General features: G+C 43.4%; 1 protein-coding gene across 1 annotated transcript in view; it reads right to left on the reverse strand.

The window, feature by feature from the left end:
• The window catches only part of LOC100566427 (janus kinase and microtubule-interacting protein 1), a 32,902-nt gene extending 23,616 nt beyond the window's left edge, over positions 1 to 9,286 (reverse strand). The window contains exons 1-3 of the mRNA XM_062982023.1: positions 7,805 to 9,286; positions 4,016 to 4,510; positions 2,200 to 2,397 (exon numbers count right to left, since the gene is read on the reverse strand). Of these exons, the coding sequence (XP_062838093.1) occupies positions 2,200 to 2,397; positions 4,016 to 4,510; positions 7,805 to 7,933 (822 nt within the window). The 5' untranslated portion in view covers positions 7,934 to 9,286. The remainder of the gene's footprint in view (positions 1 to 2,199; positions 2,398 to 4,015; positions 4,511 to 7,804) is intronic.
• Between the last annotated feature and the right edge of the window lie 8,950 nt (positions 9,287 to 18,236).

An 18,236-nucleotide genomic window follows, 5' to 3' on the forward strand; every position in this document is an offset into this window, starting at 1 on the left:
CCTCCGTTTCAGTGTTTGTGGTTCCAATGTTCACCAGCTGTTCTGCTCTGCATCCACATCTGGCTAGAAGCAAGTAGGCATTCCTTATCTCCATAACTAGACAAGAAGAAATAGTCTCCCATTTCACTTAGATCCAGTGTGTGCGTGTTCACATGAGTGTAAATGATATGCTATGAGTAAATGAAGTTAGCACTTAATGCACCACATTTAATAACTTGACCAGGGTTTTTGGGTTTTGACACAGAAACATCAAGGTGATTCTGACCTATCAACCCTACGTTTAGGTTACTTTATAAGAACTAAGCAAAAGAGGTAGATTTTGACAATTTTTATAGAAATAACATAATTTAATGAAAATGGAAGAGTGAGAAGCCAATTAAAAACACAGAATCATAGAGTTAGAAGAGACCACATGGGCCATCTAGTCCAACCCCTGCCATGCAGGAAAATCATAATCAAAGTAGTTGGCCATTCATCCTCTGCTTAAAAGCCTCTGAGGAAAGAGCTTCCACCACACTCTGAGGCAGAAAGTTCCACTGTTGAACAGCTCTTACAGTCACAGGGTTCTTCTAATGTTCAGGTAGAATCTCCTTTCCTGCCATTTGAATCTATTGCTCCAAGTCTGCAGGGCAAACAGAAAACAAGCAAGCCCGCTCCCTCTTCCTTATGACAGCCTTTGAAACATTTAAACATAGCTATCATGCCTCTTCTCATCCTTCTCTTCTGCAAGCTAAACATCCCCAGCTCTTTAAGCAGCTGCTCATACGGCAGTGATGGGCAACTTATGACACGAGTGTCAGCACTGACACGCCTAGCCATTTTTGCTGACACGCTGCCGCATGCAGATTGATTGGATGACTATGTCTTTTGTGGCCAAATTTGGTGTGATTTGGTCCAGTGGTTTTGTTGTTTACTCCATGGGAATTAGGCACATTGCATATATATATATATATTATTCTATTATTATTGTAGTATATTATCATATTATTATTATTATATTATTTTTATATTATTCATTATTCATGACTACATTGAAACTAGACTACATGACTACATTGAAACTAGAATAGAGAGAAATCAGCATGGAACCTGCAAGAGGTACCATAGATTGTTGTACATGGAAATAATGGTAGTAAATCGTTTTTGATTTATTGAATATTTATTTATTTATTTATTGAATATATTACAACTATATATTTTTGTTATTTAAACTATACATATTGCGAAATTATGTCTTTTTTCTCGAAGTGACACCACCCAAGTCATGCTAGGTTTTTTGGTGAATTTTGACACACCAGGTGCAAAAGGTTGCCCATCATTGTCATAGGGCTTGCTATTGTCCATCCCCAGTGAAAGTATCTATAACTGGAAAACCCCCAGAAAAAAACCAATATTTATAGGAAATAATAGCCTTAAAGGACCAATACAAAGCTTCTCTTAATATATATATACCTGGTCCCAGCTCTAAAGAGGCAATTTGTTTTCATATGCTAAAATACTTATTAAAGAAAGTAAGAATGGGAGGGGGAAACTTTGTGGTAACTACAGTGTATACTCCACTACTCCATAGATTCACCCCACACTTAAAGGGACACTGTTCAGAAATCCAGTCCGCTGTGGTGTTTTGAGCATTGGACCCTGAAGACCTTGTCTGAACTTCGAGAAGTCACATTCTCTCAGTCTCAGAAAAAGGCAAAGGCAAACCTCCTCCAAATAAATCTTGCCATGAAACCACCATGAATCATAGAATCTGAGTTGGAAGACACCATAAGTGCCATCCAGCCCAAGCCTTAGGGCCTCCACAGCTTGGAAACGATTTGAAGCTACAAAACAACGACGGCATTTTTCAACATCAGACTGAAAGATGGCTGAAGCTTCTCCCATTGATGACTCTGTTGGGATGGCTTCATTTCTTCTTCACTTTACCCTCAGAGTTTCCAGATACTGACTGAGTTCTAAGATAATTTCTTGTGTTCAGAGCAATGAGAACTGAACAATGTTCTCAAGGCTACAGATAATGTGCTATCCTGTCATTCTCCCTTGAAGCCTTGGGGAAGGGGGATGGCCATGTTCTGAGATACTGTGGACCAGATAAGCTAATCTGGTGTGGAATTTGGCCTGCGGTAGAGGTTCCCCAACTGTGAACTAAAGAACTACAGGTATGTTTTTAAAAAATTGTTCTCTTACTGGGCCTCCTACCAGTTCGTTGATGTCTCCTGCTCCAAGAGGAAGTTCTTTCTTTGGGCTGCTATGGTATCGTTCTGCTTCTCTGACTTGAAGGAGCTGCTCATCCAGTGCTTCTTTCTGAAGCAGCAACTTCCGTGTATGGCCTGCTTGAGCACCCAGATCCTTTTCTAAAGCCAGAATCACTCTGTCTTTACTCTTTATCTCATCCATCTTAAAGAGAGTTAGGAAACAAACAGCAACATACAAAATGTTAACTCACACTCAAATGAAACAAAGCATTATTTCTACCTTCCTTCCCCTAGTAGAACACAATCAAAGTTATAGTTTTGGTTTCGATTATCCCTTTAACTTTCTCTGATATGTGTTGTCGAAGGCTTTCATGGCCGGGATCACAGGGTTGTTGCATGTTTTCCGGGCTGTATGGCCATGTTCCAGAAGTATTCTCTCCTGACGTTTTGCCCACATCTATGACAGGCATCCTCAAAGGTTGTGAGATATGGAGAAACTAAGCAAGGAAGGTTTATATATATCTGTGTGCAGAAGGCAGAATCAATCAAGCAAAAAGAAATGGAATAGGGAATACATAGAACACACTGCTCATCCATGGAGTTGAGGGCCCTTCTAAACATGCTGTAAAACCCAAAAGCAACCGGGTTAGAAAGGGGAAAGATGGCTAAACAATGTTTAGCCAAAGTGCAGGAGGGATTGGGTTAAGAACTAAAAAGTAAGTGTCAAAAAAGTTCACTCAAAACCTGATCCAGCCTTAAAAAGCGAACCTTTGCATGGCTGTATATCCCTGCAGTCATGCAAAACATGTGATTTCTTTCCCTCCCCCAATGTAGACTGTTCCAGCATACATGCACTTTTTAAAAGTCCAAAATAGCTGATTGGCTGATCAGGCTGTCAAACTGACATACAGGTGGTTCAAAGGAAGCACAAATTGAGAGCAATAAGAACTAACTGAAACGCTAAATTAATAATTGGGAGAAGAGAAAGTTCTAATGCAGTGGTTCTCAACCTGTGGGTCCCCAGATCTTTTGGCCTTTCTCCCAGAAATCCTAACAGATGGTAAACTGGGTGGGATTTCTGGGAGTTGTTGGCCAAAACACCTGGGGACCCACAGGTTGAGAACCACTGTTCTAATTGAGGTCTTTTTAAAAATCCCCTCTGTTATGCAAAAGGGGCCCCGGTGGCAAAGTGTGTTAAAGCACTGAGCTGGAGACTGAAAGGTCCCAGGTTCAAACCCCGGGAGCGGCGTGAGCAGCTGCTGTTAGCTCCAGCTCCTGCCAACCTAGCAGTTCAAAAACATGCCAATGTGAGTAGATCAATAGGTACCGCTCTGGCGGGAAGGTAACAGCACTCTCCATGCAGTCATGCCGGCCACATGACCTTGGAGGTGTCTACGGACAACGCCGGCTCTTCGGCTTAGAAATGGAGATGAGCACCAACCCCCAGAGTCAGACATGACTGGACTTAACGTCAGGGAAAACCTTTACCTTTATGCACTGTACCTCATACATGCACATGAAAATCTGTTTGTGTTTATATTAAGATATTTGCATGTGCACAAATACGACCCAGCACATAACATTTGCCCTCCATCTTGATCCATTTTAGGATGACGAGGGAGCATTTCCTGGGACAGACAGGTCTGTGTGTGGACCTGCTGTCAGGTCCCAGGATTTTTTGTCTCCATCCTAAAATGTGGATTTTGGCACTGTCTGGAAGCACCCTGAGAGACACTTTTACATGACAGTCTTAAAATCAGTTTAAGAAATGGGCCATCATATACTACAGCTACAAAAGGTCTATTAGGCAATAAACCTACCAGCTTGCGGATGTCCCTTTCACATTCCCGCTTTATCCTATTAATCTCATCTTGATGTGATTGGTAGGCCATGCGCAGGTCAGCCGCCTTCATTTTATCTGCCTGCATGATGTTACTCAAGGCTTCCTCCAACTGTTTTTTACCTGATTTGAGTTCTAGTATCTCTTGCTGCATCTTTATACATTCGTTATCAAACAGTTTTCGGGCTTCTTCCCTGGCTTCATTTAACAAGGCAGTTTTCACTTTGTCAGCTGCTCCATCTCGCAACATATTCACGGTGGACTGCAATCGTTGGATTTCACTGTCTTTTATTTTCACCATGCGAGCCATCTCTTGTTCATGTTGCCTAATCAGACCTTCCCTGAGAGCCTGGAGTTCTTTCACTTTCTCCTCATGGAGTTTAGCCTTCAGTTCAGATATGTAGGCTTTGTGTTTGTGCTGATCTTGTTCTCGCTCTTGTTTTACTTCCTGCAACTTCTCTCTCAGTTTACTCAACTGGAACACAAGGAGGAAATTGATTAATAAAAATATCCAAAATGGTTACAATAAGATCCTATATAATTTTCACACATCAGAAAGCTTATGTGGGAGTGGGAGACAATTGTGGCAGTGCACAGAGGTTGCAAGGAGAAAGCTGTGACATTAAGAAATGGCTTGCTGCCTCTCCAAGTTAACTTTGAGCTGCCTCTTACCTGGATACTTCGCTTGAAGTGTCTTTGGAGCCAGGGTTCTATTGAAAGTACTCCGTAGTTGATGCCTGCCTCTTCTGAGGCAAAGCCCACTAGCTCTACACAAAGTATATTCCTTACTGAGAGTTGAACAAAATAATGTCCTACGGACCCGAATCTAAGGGCACTTCCAGACAGTATCATAATCCAGGAGATATAAGTGGGGCAAAGAATCATGGGACCTGACAGCAAGCCCATAGTCAGAAAAATTTTTGGGAGGGATTGAAACTTTTTTCTGAGATGACTTTTGAGGTCAGTGTCTCCTCAATCTGGCATGAGATCTCAGGAAGGCCCTGAAATTACCACCATCATGCAAAAGTTCTTCACAGGTCCTGAATAATTGCTTCCTCTTTAAGTCAGTTCTTGTCTGCCACAAAGGACAATAGTTTCCACAGTTGGCAGAAATTTCTTTCTGTTTTCTTCTACTTTCTTCTTATTTCCTTTATCATGATGATGGGTTACAGCAAGACGTTTTCCACTGTGAATTAGCAAAAAGTTTTCAGCCAAGCACAAGTTGTTCCGATGGTACTCTGTTTTTTTGGTGTCTATTGAAGACTTATGTTGTATTTTTCCATCGCACAAACAGTTAGCAACCAATACACCAAGCTTCTGATGACCACTTTTACCCCCAACTTCTCCTCCAAACACCACACAGTACTTACAGAGTGCACCTTGAACATGAAATGAGTAGTTAACCAAGGAAATCTGCAGAACCATTTGGGTTGAAAATGTAGATGCCTCTTCTTATCCACAGGAAATATCCTGGCAGTAGAGTCTGTGAATTTGCACTAACTGAGCTTTCACTTGGTCATCAGAAACAATCTTGTTCATATAAAATCCAAGGTCTAACAATGACAAAGCTTCTTGTCTTTGCATCTATTCCATGGTTATTTGGCTAGGCTTGGATCTGAACCAGTGGTAGACACCCCAGTTTCCACAGTTTCCTTCGTTTTCACCTACAATTCAGGTCAAATCCCCCTCCACGCACCTTAGGCTTGCTTGCCAGCTATGAGTAGGTCAACTTGGTTGCTTCCACTGTGCCAGCTATTGCTGCTGTTGCAATGTAAATTGGTAGAAAGGTAGGTAATGATAGTGTGAATAATCAAAATTTGGTTGAGATAGTGCTTGCAGTTCTGAGGATACTCTAATTTTTGCTTCTCATAGACTTGGCATCGGGATTTGTTTAAGCTGTTAAATTCATGAGTAAACCAGGATTATTATTTTTTTTACCTAAAAACTTCAGGGGTGGTTTGAACTTCTAAACCATCCCCTTGGCTATGGGCTTGCCTGACAGCGAGTCCAAACACAGAACTGTCAGTCCCTGTAAATGCTCCCCTGGTGTCCTGACACCTTCTTTTGTATTTTAGAAATCCTCAAGATGGATGGGGGACATCTAGGGAAATTTACTTTTACTTTTTAAAAATTGACTCTCCAAGATGCACTGAACCTCATATGCACTGATATGGATATCTGAATGTGCACACAAGCAGATTTCCTATTATCTCTCTTCACCCTCCTGTAAATTTAAGCTCTGTTTAATTCCATAAACATCTGAACAAATTAATGGTTGCAGTGTTCTGATAGCAATTGTGCTTCTATTTAGCCACCTGTGTGTCTGTCGCTCCAGTTGTTTACAACCCTCATCAGCTGTTTTGGAATTTTAAAATGCGCACACACACTGGACCAGTCCACACCAGTGTATAAGAATGAAATCACGTATTTTCTTTAACTGCAGAGATATACAGTCATGCAAATATGAACATTTTTTTGGCTGAAATCAGGTTTCAATATGTGTTTTTAGCTGCTAATGCAAATCAGCACACATTTTAGTTAAACATCATTTAGCCACACCAAGGGGTCAACTCACTTTTGGGTTCTCTCCCATGTTCTTATAGCACTTTTAACTTCCTCCATGTTTACAAGTCTCACTTAGTGCACTTTGATCAGCCCATCCTTATGTTTTATTGCTGCATTTTAACTTTGTCTTATTAATGGTTTGATTTTAATTGTATGTTTTAATTTTCATTCATGCGTTTTCAGGATTTGATGTTTTATGTATGTATACTTGTTTTGCATTTGTAAGCTGCCCTGAGTCTCTGCGGGGAGATAGAGGTGGGGTACAAGAATAAAATTATTATTATTATTTTTCTCTCGTTTTCTTCTGCATTTTAGGTCTGTGTAAAGGGGCCCTAAGTTGAAGTTACTCTACTGCTACTTACAGTGCTGAAATACAGCTAAAATTATATTGCCTGTCTGTCTGTTATTGCCACGGTCTTCACATGACCACGAAGGGAAGCAGTGTCTGCCTGCATTGAGATTTCTCCAGAATGTCTTAACTGACAACAGACGTTAACATCTGGACCAAATGTTAAGTCTATAACTCTAAGGGATTCTTCTCTTTTGTAATTTTAACATCTTTGCATGATGAAGCCAATTAATGTTTGAAAGCTTGCAAAACACCTAGTAAATATGTTTTATGGATGCTGGATTTTATTCTATTATTTATTATCATTACTGCAATGCCGAAAGAGAGATGAATACTAACAGATTACCCTTACTGTTACTATTGTGTTAACGGAAAACACAGGGAAATAGATATTCCAAGGTTTCTCCAAGTGGACACTTTAGAAGTTAAACACTAGAAACTGAGAAAATTTCAAAAGAAAGAAACTCAGCATGAAGCAGCAAACCATGTGACTCTCCCGTTGTTCAGTGGGTCAGAATGAACACCAAGTAAAGAGCAACAGACAGACAGAAGAGTGACAGACAGACAGCCTGCTCCCATTAGGAATAAATTCCATTAGGAATAAATTAGGATTGGACTGTAAGACTTGGGAGAGCAACTATGAATACACTTGCCTTGTTAAATTGCTTTGCTTTCCGGTTCTTAATTTTCTTTACAGAGAACGTAGCCAAAGATATGGCAAAATTGCTTTTCGTAATACAGAATGACAATTGGCTATGGAAGTGAAGTATATAAATGTGAGAGTTTTCACTGAAGCTGAATCATATCACTATTAAGCACCTTTCCACTCCACCCCTTCTGTCCCGCCTTACATACCTTGCGTTTTTCCTGCTGATATTCAATCTGGGTGTTGCTCAATTTAATTTTCAATTCCTCATAAGCGGCTTGGATAGCTTCAACCTCCATGTCAGTCTTCTCTCTCTTTGTGCGACTCTTCTTGGACATAGTGCAAAAGATGTACACTCACATGTACATTCTGCCAGTTGTCCAGAAGTTTTGCCTTTTAAAATGCTAGAGAAACACAAAGTAAACATTAGTGTTTACTGTTTGCTCAGAAGAAAACACCAGATGAATATAAGGAACATGCCTAGCTCAAGTTGACCCCTTTGTAGTTTCCTTTATTCCAGTGGAGCAGATTTTAAAATGCTCTTCACTCTCCCACTGAAATTGGATTTACAATGCAAGCCCAAAATCTGTTCAGGGCCCAGAGAAAGTCCAGACCATCTCTGTCTCCTCCCTAAGTCCTGCACTAGCCAATCAACATTAATCAAACATAGAAGTATTTTCGGTCTTCTTTTCTATTTGCAGGACTTTCAAGAAAATTCAGTCAGATCAGTATTAGGACATTATGACCTTTGCTTTACCGTCTATTATATACTAAAGTTAAAGGTGTAAAAGAAGCACTTCCTTTTAAACTTGTCCTAAATCCATTTCCTATTGTAGACCTATTAAAACAACTGATGAATGTCAAGTCAGACGTTCTAAAAATCCTGATCAGATTCTAGCTGGATTAGAAATAGGTTTTAAGCCTAAAAGAAGTTCGAGTATAATATTTTTGCTCTCTTTTCTGAACTCAGCTTGCAGCAGGTTTCAAGAGAAGCAAAGTGTTCTTCACGGCCAAGAAGCTTAGCATATACTTAAGCTCTAAAAATAGATAGGATATCTAGACTCCAAACAGAAGATGACAAATCCACTACCTGTAGAGCAACTGCCACATCTTATTCTGTCCCAGCTGATCAACATCATTCCTTCTTCATCTAATGTCACAGAGTTTCCTTTTGGACTGCTACACAATGTTAATGTTCACATTCAGTGCATATGCACAAGAACAGTCATTTTAAAGAAGTGTTGATATCAGGGCGCCAGGATGGTATAGGACAGGCATAAGCAAACTCTGGCCCTCCAGCTGTTTTGGACTCCAATTCCCAGAAGCCCTAGTCAGCTTGTTCAATGGTTAGGAATTCTGGGAGTTAGAGGCCCAAACAGCTGGAGAGTCGGAGTTTGAGGATGCCCGGTATAGGGGTTTCGGTGTTGAACTAAGACTTGGGAGACCATAGTTTGAATCTCCATGCAAAAACATTGAGTGATCTTGGGCAAGTCACAACTTTTCAACCTCAGAGGAAGACCATGGCAACCTCTTCTGAACAGCTCAGGCCCAGGCTATTTGTCAAATCACATCTCCCTGTACAGACCATCTTGGGCACTTCGGTCAGCGCGGGAGGCCCTGCTCTCAGTCCCACCCTGTCACAAGCGTGGCTGGTGGGAACGAGAGAGGGGGCCTTCTCCGTGATCACCCCCCCCTCTGGAATTCCCTAAAGAAATAAAAATGGTCACCACCCTCCTCTCCTTTAAGAAACAGTCAAAGACACATCTATGCACCTTAGTGTACAGAGAGGAGGAGGATTAACATAACTGCCACCCCATAGCAGCTATGGTCTAAGTGAAACTACAGCAACACTGAACATTTTCAGAAACTTGGTGATTTAAATCGGTCCAGGTATACATTCACTCTGTGCAATAATGTTTTTACTGAGTGTCATGTTTAAATTTATTGTTTTGTCTAATTACAATGAGTATGTCACTGTCATTTTATACTTTTGATATTAGTGAAGTAGTTGTGGCATTGAATGTTTTCTGTTTATATGTATGGTAACTGCCCTGAGTCCCTCTGGGGAGAGAGGGCAGTCCAGAAATAAAGTTGCTGCTATTATTATTATTATTATTATTATTATTATTATTATTATTATTATTATTATTATTGTATGACACAGCAAACAAGATAGATATGCTGGATTTAGTTTCACAAAATCACAAGTCGAACACTTCCCAAGTGTCTAGGACTGTGTGATGTATTTTCGCATGATGTGCGCAGATCCCAGTAGGGTGGTCTTTTGCAGTTGGCAGATCGTAATTTTGTCAATGTCTATTGTTTCCAAATGCCGGCTGAGATCTTTTGGGATGGCACCACTGGGACCACCTGTACTGGTTTCTGCCAGAGTCTTTGAAGTTCAATCTTGAGGTCCTGATAGCAGCTGAGTTTTTCCTGTTGTTTTTCGTCAATGCGACTGTCCCCTGGGATGGCAACATCAATGATCCAAACCTTGTTCTTTTCCACAACTGTGATGTCTGGTGTGTTGTGTTCCAGAACTTTGTCAGTCTGGATTCGGAAGTCCCACAGTATCTTTGCGTGCTCATTTTCCAATACTTTTGCAGATTTGTGATCCCACCAGTTCTTTACTGCTGGGAGGTGGTACTTGAGGCATAAGTTCCAATGAATCATTTGAGCCACATAGTTGTGCCTCTGTTTGTAGTCTGTCCGTGTGATTTTGTTACAGCAGCTGAGGATATGATCAGTGGTTTCGTCAGCTTCCTTGCACAGTCTGCATTTTGGGCCATCAGCTGATTTTTCGATCTTGGCCTTAATTGCATTTGTTCTGATGGCTTGCTCCTGGGCTGCAAGGATCAGACCTGTCTCCTTCTTCAGGGTCCCATTTGTGAGCCATAGCCAGGTATTATTATTATTATTATTTTATTGTATGACACAGCAAACAAGATAGACATGCTGGATTTCCTATCACAAAATCACAAGTCGAACACTTCCCAAGTGTCTAGGACTGTGTGATGTATTTTCGGATGATGCGTGCAGATCCCAGCAGGGTGGCCTTTTGCAGTTGGAAGATCGTGATTTTGTTAATGTCTATTGTTTCCAAATGCCGGCTGAGATCTTTTGGCACGGCACCCAGTGTGCCCATCACCACCGGGACCACCTGCACTGGTTTCTGCCAGAGTCTTTGAAGTTCAATCTTGAGGTCCTGATAGCGGCTGAGTTTTTCCTGTTGTTTTTCGTCAATGCGACTGTCACCTGGGATGGCAACATTAATGATCCAAACCTTTTTCTTTTCCACAACTGTGATGTCTGGTGTGTTATTATTGTTGTTGTTGTTGTTGTTGTTGTTGTGGGTATGATGTCTGACTTTAAAATATCCTCTAATCTTTCCACAACCTCAGAGCCACATATGCTGTTGGGTTGCAATTCCCATTATTCCCAGATCACATGGCAGATAATGAACAGTGGTGAGAATTGTTGTTCAATAACACACAACTCAAATTTGGTAAAAACTAAAGAGCACCGACCTCTATGTAAAACAATTCCAGTTGGCCTTCTGTATCCACGGATTTTCTGTGCATTTATTCAACAGTCCTTTGAAGGTAACCAAAAAGCTGATGTGGTCCTAAATGTAAATGTGTTTGACACCTTTGGTTTTGATAGAAAGAAGTAATAGTCCAGGCATGGGCAAACTTCGGCCCTCCAGATGTTTTGGGCTTCAACTCCCATAATTCCTAACAGTCTACCAGCTGTTAGGTAATGTGGGATTTGGTCCAAAACACCCAAAGGGCCAAATTTTGCCCATGTCTGTAATAGTCCCACTCTATTCTGCTTTGGTCAGACTTGACCTTGAATACTGTGTCCAGTTCTAGGCACCACAGTTCAGGAAGGACAATGACAAGCTAGAACTTGTTCAGAGAAGGACAACTAATATGATCAAAGTCTGGAAGCTAAGCCCTATAAGGAGTGGCTTAGAGAGCTGGACATGTTTATTTTCAAGAAAAGCCTGAGACATGATAACGATATTTAAATATCCAAAAGGATGTCTCATTGAGGAAGGAGGCAAGTTTGATTCCTGCTGCTCTCAAGATTAGGACATCAAGCAATGGATTCAAATTTCAGGAAGACATTTGGAAATCTGAATTTAATTTGTTGTTTTATATGCTATTGGTTTTATTTTGTATTGTACAGTGTTTTGTACTGTGTTTATTTTCTGTGTTGTTTTAGGCACCTTGTGCCATATGTAATCCACTCCGAATACTTCAGAGAGATAGAGGCAGGGTACAAAAATAAAGTTATTATTATTATTATTTTATTATGACACAGCAAACAAGATAGATATGCTGGATTTCATATCACAAAATCACAAGTCGAACACTTCCCAAGTGTCTAGGACTGTGTGATGTATTTTCGGATGATGCGTGCAGATCCCAGCAGGGTGGCCTTTTGCAGTTGGAAGATCGTAATTTTGTCAATGTCTATTGTTTCCAAATGCCAGCTGAGATCTTTTGGCACGGCACCCAATGTGCCCATCACCACCGGGACCACCTGCACTGGTTTCTGCCAGAGTCTTTGAAGTTCAATCTTGAGGTCCTGATAGCGGCTGAGTTTTTCCTGTTGTTTGTCGTCAATGCGACTGTCACCTGGGATGGCGACATCAATGATCCAAACCTTGTTCTTTTCCACAACTGTGATGTCTGGTATGTTGTGTTCCAGAACTTTGTCAGTCTGGATTCGGAAGTCCCACAGTATTTTTGCGTGCTTATTTTCCAATACTTTTGCAGGTTTGTGATCCCACCAGTTCTTTGCTGCTGGCAGGTGATACTTGAGGCATAAGTTCCAATGAATCATTTGGGCCACATAGTTGTGCCTCTGTTTGTAGTCTGTCTGTGCAATTTTCTTACAGCAGCTGAGGATATGATCAGTGGTTTCGTCGGTTTCCTTGCACAGTCTGCATTTAGGTCATCAGCTGATTTTTCGATCTTGGCCTTAATTGCATTTGTTCTGATGGCTTGCTCCTGGGCTGCAAGGATCAGGCCTTCTGTCTCCTTCTTCAGGGTCCCATTCGTGAGCCATAGCCAGGTCTTCTCCTTATCAGCTTTTCCTTCAATTTTGTCAAGGAACTTCCCATGCAATGTTTTGTTGTGTCAGCTGTCAGCTCTAGTTTGTAGTGTGGCTTTCTTGTACTGGTTTTTTGTCTGCTGTGCTTTGAGGAGTTTCTGATTTTTGACTTCAATCAAAGCAGATTCTTCACTTTGCTTTACATATTCTGCCAGGGCATGTTCTTCTTCTTTGACGGCTTGTTTTACTTGTAAGAGTCCTCTGCCCCCTGATCTTCTAGGCAGATATAATATAAATTATTATTATTATTATTGTTATTATTATTATGAACTTCCTGACAACAAGAGCTTTTCAGTAGTGGAATATGCTGCTTTGGAGTGTGGTGTTGTCTCCTTCTCTGAAGGATGTTAAGCAGAGGCAGAAGTGCCATCTGTTGGGAATGCTCTGAATGTGTATTCCTGCATGGCAGGAGGATGGACTCAATGGCCCTAGTGGTCTCTTCCAATGCTATGATTTTATGAAATTCTGACAAATTAAACGTATGCCTTTTTTGATAAAATCTCTAGTTTAGTAGATGATGGGAATGCTGTGGGTGAAATTTATCTGGATTTTACTGGAGTATTTGATAAGATTCTCCCATAAAAAAGGGACTTTGGAATTTTGGGTTGCTGTGAGTTTTCCAGGCTGCATGGCTATGTTCCAGAAATATTCTCTCCTGACATTTCACCAACATCTGTGGCAGGCATCCTCAGAAATTGTGAGGTCTGTTGAGAACTAGGCAAGGGGGTTTATATATCTGTGGAATGTCCAGGGTGGGAGGAAGAACTTTTGTCTGCTTGAGGCAAGTGTGAATGTTGCAATTGGCCACCTTGATTAGAATTGAATAGCCTTGCAGCTTCAAAGCCTGGCTGCTTTGTGGCCAATTGCAACATTCACACTTGCCTCAAGCAGACAAGAGTTTTTTCTCCCACCCTGGACATTCCACAAATATATAAACCCCACTTGCCTAGTTTCCAACAGACCTCACAACCTCTGAGGATGCCTGCCATAGATGTGGGTGAAACGTCAGGAGAGAATGCTTCTGGAGCATGGCTAGAAAACTCACAACAACCCAATGATTCCAGCCATAAAAACTTTTAACTATACAGTAGAGTCTCACTTATCCAATATTCGCTTATCCAACGTTCTGGATTATCCAACAAATTTTTGTAGTCAATTTTTTCAATACATCGTAATATTTTGGTGCTAAATTCATAAATACAGTGATTACTACGTAGCATTACTGCATATTGAACTACTTTTTCTGTCAAATTTTTTGTGTAACATGATGTTTTGGTGCTTAATTTGTAAAATCATAACCTAATTTTATGTTTAATAGGCTTCTCCTTAATCTCTCCTTAATATCCAACATATTCATTTATCCAATGTTCTACCGGCCCGTTTATGTTGGATAAGTGAGGTCATAAAATGAACAAGAGCAAGAGTATGATGCTACAGTAAATGGCATTGCCTTGCATTAATAGGATTGATGATCTGGAAATATTATTGTAGGGTGCTTCCACACAGCAGAAAGTGAGGCATGGACTGCCATCAAAAATGCAAGTACATATCGCATTTTATGGCCACACTGGCACTTAACTGAGCCTGTTCTAATTAGACACATCATAAGACTTGGAGGAGCCCCGGTGGCGAAGTGTGTTAAAGCACCGAGCTACTGAACTTGCAGACCGAAAGGTCCCAGGTTCAAATCCCGGGAGCAGAGTGAGTGCCTGCTGTTGCTCCAGCTTCTGCCAACCTAGCAGTTTGAAAACATGCCAATGCGAGTAGATCAATAGGTACCGCTCCACGGGAAGGTAACGGCGCTCCATGCAGTCATGCCGGCCACATGACCTTGGAGGTGTCTATGGACCAGGTGTCTATGGACACATGACCTTGGAGGTGTCTTTGGCTTAGAAATGGAGATGAGCACCAACCCCCAGAGTCAGACATGACTGGACTTCATCATCATCATCATCATCATCATCATCATCATTTAATTACTTATTAATCGCCCTCCATCCAAGATGCTCTAGGCGATTTACAAGATAAAATTGTAAAGGATAAAAACATACATACAAATATTGATAAAATTAACATAGATCAAAAGCTCTAGTAAAGAGCTTAACGTCAGGGGAAACCTTTACCTTTACTAAGACTTGGTAGGAAAGACAATGATAAGGCAGAAAGCAATAGGAAAAGAGGAAGCTGGATAGACTCAATCAGGAAAGCCATGACCCTGAGTCTGCACAACCTGAGCAGGGTAATTGATGGCAGGATGACTTGGATATGGAGTCAGCCTAATAGTCCTGGCTACTAACAATGGAACAAGTCTAAGTGAAAACTAGGCCACTAAAGTGCCACCGTGCAGCACAAGTGATCTTTGTTGCAATGACTACCAAAAAGGGCAGCTTCTTCCTTCCTCTCAGCGAACCCCAGCCGAAGAGATGCATCCCACTTTTTGTGACCACAAACTCCCAGGAAAGTGTGCCCGGTTGCTTTGCTCCTGCCGCCCCCCGAGCGGCTCTTGCTGGCGCCCCGAAACTCACCTGCGGCAAAGGTGCTCCTACGCGGCATTCCTGGACCTGGCTTGGAAATAAAGGGAGCGGGGCAACCTGAAAAGCGGCCCCTGCAGCAGACTTCGCCTCTGGGCTGCCTCACCGACTGGCACCGGTCTCGCCCAATCGCCCGGCTGGGGGCGCAAGGGAAGCGCGCCGACTCCCGACTCGTGGCTTGAACGCGGCTCAACACTCCCAGCCGCCTCTGCTGACTACACAACACACCGCACTTTCTTTTCCCACACTTTGTCAGAGCGTCTGCTATACCCCGCCCGTCGCTTTTCATCCTTTCTTTCTCTTTCCCTCCTCCCATACTTTTCCCCCTTTCCTTTCTTTTCCTTCTATCCTTCCTTTTTCTTTTTTCTTCTTCTCTCCCTTCCTTCTCCTGTCCCTTCCTTCCTTCCTTCCTTCCTTCCTTCCTTCCTTCCTTCCTTCCTTCCCTCCCTCCCTCCCTCCCTCCTTCCTTCCTTCCTTCCTTCCTTCCCTCCCTCCCTCCCTCCCTCCTTCCTTCCTTCCTTCCTTCCTTCCTTCCTTCCTTCCTTCCTTCCTTCCCTCCCTCCCTCCCTCCCTCCCTCCTTCCTTCCTTCCTTCCTTCCCTCCCTCCTTCCCTCCTTCCTTCCTTCCTTCCTTCCTTCCTTCCCTCCCTCCCTCCCTCCCTCCCTCCTTCCTTCCTTCCTTCCCTCCCTCCCTCCTTCCTTCCTTCCCTCCCTCCCTCCCTCCCTCCTTCCTTCCTTCCTTCCCTCCCTCCTTCCCTCCCTCCCTCCTTCCCTCCCTCCCTCCCTCCCTCCTTCCTTCCCTCCCTCCCTCCCTCCTTCCCTCCTTCCTTCCTTCCTTCCTTCCCTCCCTCCCTCCCTCCCTCCTTCCTTCCTTCCTCCCTCCCTCCCTCCTTCCTTCCTTCCTTCCCTCCCTCCTTCCTTCCTTCCTTCCCTCCCTCCCTCCCTCCCTCCCTCCCTCCTTCCCTCCTTCCTTCCTTCCTTCCTTCCTTCCCTCCCTCCTTCCCTCCCTCCTTCCCTCCTTCCTTCCTTCCTTCCTTCCTTCCTTCCCTCCCTCCCTCCCTCCCTCCCTCCTTCCTTCCTTCCTTCCTTCCCTCCCTCCCTCCCTCCTTCCTTCCTTCCTTCCTTCCCTCCCTCCCCCCTCCCTCTTTCCCTCCTTCCTTCCTTCCTTCCTTCCCTCCCTCCCTCCCTCCCTCCCTCCCTCCCTCCTTCCTTCCTCCCTCCCTCCCTCCCTCCCTCCTTCCTTCCTTCCTTCCTTCCTTCCTTCCCTCCCTCCCTCCCTCCCTCCCTCCTTCCTTCCTTCCCTCCCTCCTTCCCTCCTTCCTTCCTTCCTTCCTTCCCTCCCTCCCTCCCTCCCTCCCTCCCTCCCTCCCTCCTTCCTTCCTTCCTTCCTTCCTTCCCTCCCTCCTTCCCTCCTTCCTTCCTTCCTTCCTTCCTTGCTTCCTTCCTTCCTTCCTTCCCTCCCTCCCTCCCTCCCTCCCTCCTTCCTTCCTTCCTTCCCTCCCTCCCTCCTTCCCTCCTTCCTTCCTTCCTTCCTTCCTTCCCTCCCTCCCTCCCTCCCTCCCTCCCTCCCTCCCTCCCTCCTTCCTTCCTTCCTTCCTTCCCTCCCTCCCTCCCTCCTTCCCTCCTTCCTTCCTTCCCTCCCTCCCTCCTTCCCTCCTTCCCTCCTTCCTTCCTTCCTTCCTTCCTTCCTTCCTTCCTTCCTTCCTTCCCTCCCTCCCTCCCTCCCTCCCTCCCTCCCTCCTTCCTTCCTTCCTTCCTTCCTTCCTTCCTTCCTTTGGGCTAGACAAAACGACAGTTAGGTGGATCTGTAAATGGCTAAGCAAACGAACCCAAAGGGTGCTCACCAATGCGTCTTCTTCATCTTGGAAAGACTGGAGCCACCGGTGGCCTAGGGAATAAAAAGCCTTGTGGCCGAAGCTTGGGTTGCTGACCTAAGCCTGTCAGGTTTGAATCCCACCCGGAGAAAGCGTGGATGAGCTCCCTCTATCAGCTCCAGCTCCATGCGGGGAGATGAGAGAAGCCTCCCACAAGGATGGTAAAACATCAAAACATCTGGGCATCCCCTGGGCAACGTCCTTGCAGACGGCCAATTCTCTCACTCTAGAAGCAACTCCGGTTGCTCCTGACACGAAAAAAAAAATCTTGGAAAGAAGTCACCGTCCGGTCAGCCTCACATTGATACCAGGCAAGATTCTGGAAAAGATCATTAAGGAAGTGGTCTGCAAACACTTAGAAACAAATGCAGTCATTGCTAATAGTCAACACGGATTTACCAAAAACAAGTCATGCCAGACTAATCTGATCTCTTTTTTCGATAGTTACGAGTTGGGTCGATATAGGGAATGCCGTGGATGTAGTGTACCTAGATTTCAGTAAGGCCTTCGACAAAGTCCCCCACGACCTTCTGGCAAACAAACTAGTAAAATGTGGGCTAGACAAAACTTTGGTTAGGTGGATCTGTAATTGGCTAAGCGAACGAACCCAAAGGGTACTCACCAATGTGTCTTCTTCATCTTGGAAAGAAGTCACGAGTGGAGTGCCGCAGGGCTCCGTCCTGGGCCCGGTTCTGTTCAACATCTTTATTAACGACTTAAACGAAGGGTTAGAAGGCACAATCATCAAGTTTGCAGACGACACCAAACTGGGAGGGATAGCTAACACTCCAGAAGAAAGGAGCAGAATTCAAAACGATCTTAACAGACTAGAGAGATGGGCCGAAACTAACAAAATGAAGTTCAACAGGGACAAATGCAAGATACTCCACTTCGGCAGAAAAAATGGAATTCAAAGATACAGACGCCTGACTAGACAGCAGTACATGTGAAAAAGATCTTGGAGTCCTCCTGGACAACAAGTTAAACATGAGCTAACAATATGATGTGGCTGCTAAAAAAGCCAATGGGATTCTGGCCTGCATCAATAAGGGTATAGCATCTAGATCCAGGGAAGTCATGCTAGCCCTCTATTCTGCCTTGGTCAGACCACACCTG

The sequence above is a fragment of the Anolis carolinensis genome, chromosome 5, assembly GCF_035594765.1.
Source record: "Anolis carolinensis isolate JA03-04 chromosome 5, rAnoCar3.1.pri, whole genome shotgun sequence".
Lineage (NCBI taxonomy): Eukaryota > Metazoa > Chordata > Lepidosauria > Squamata > Dactyloidae > Anolis > Anolis carolinensis.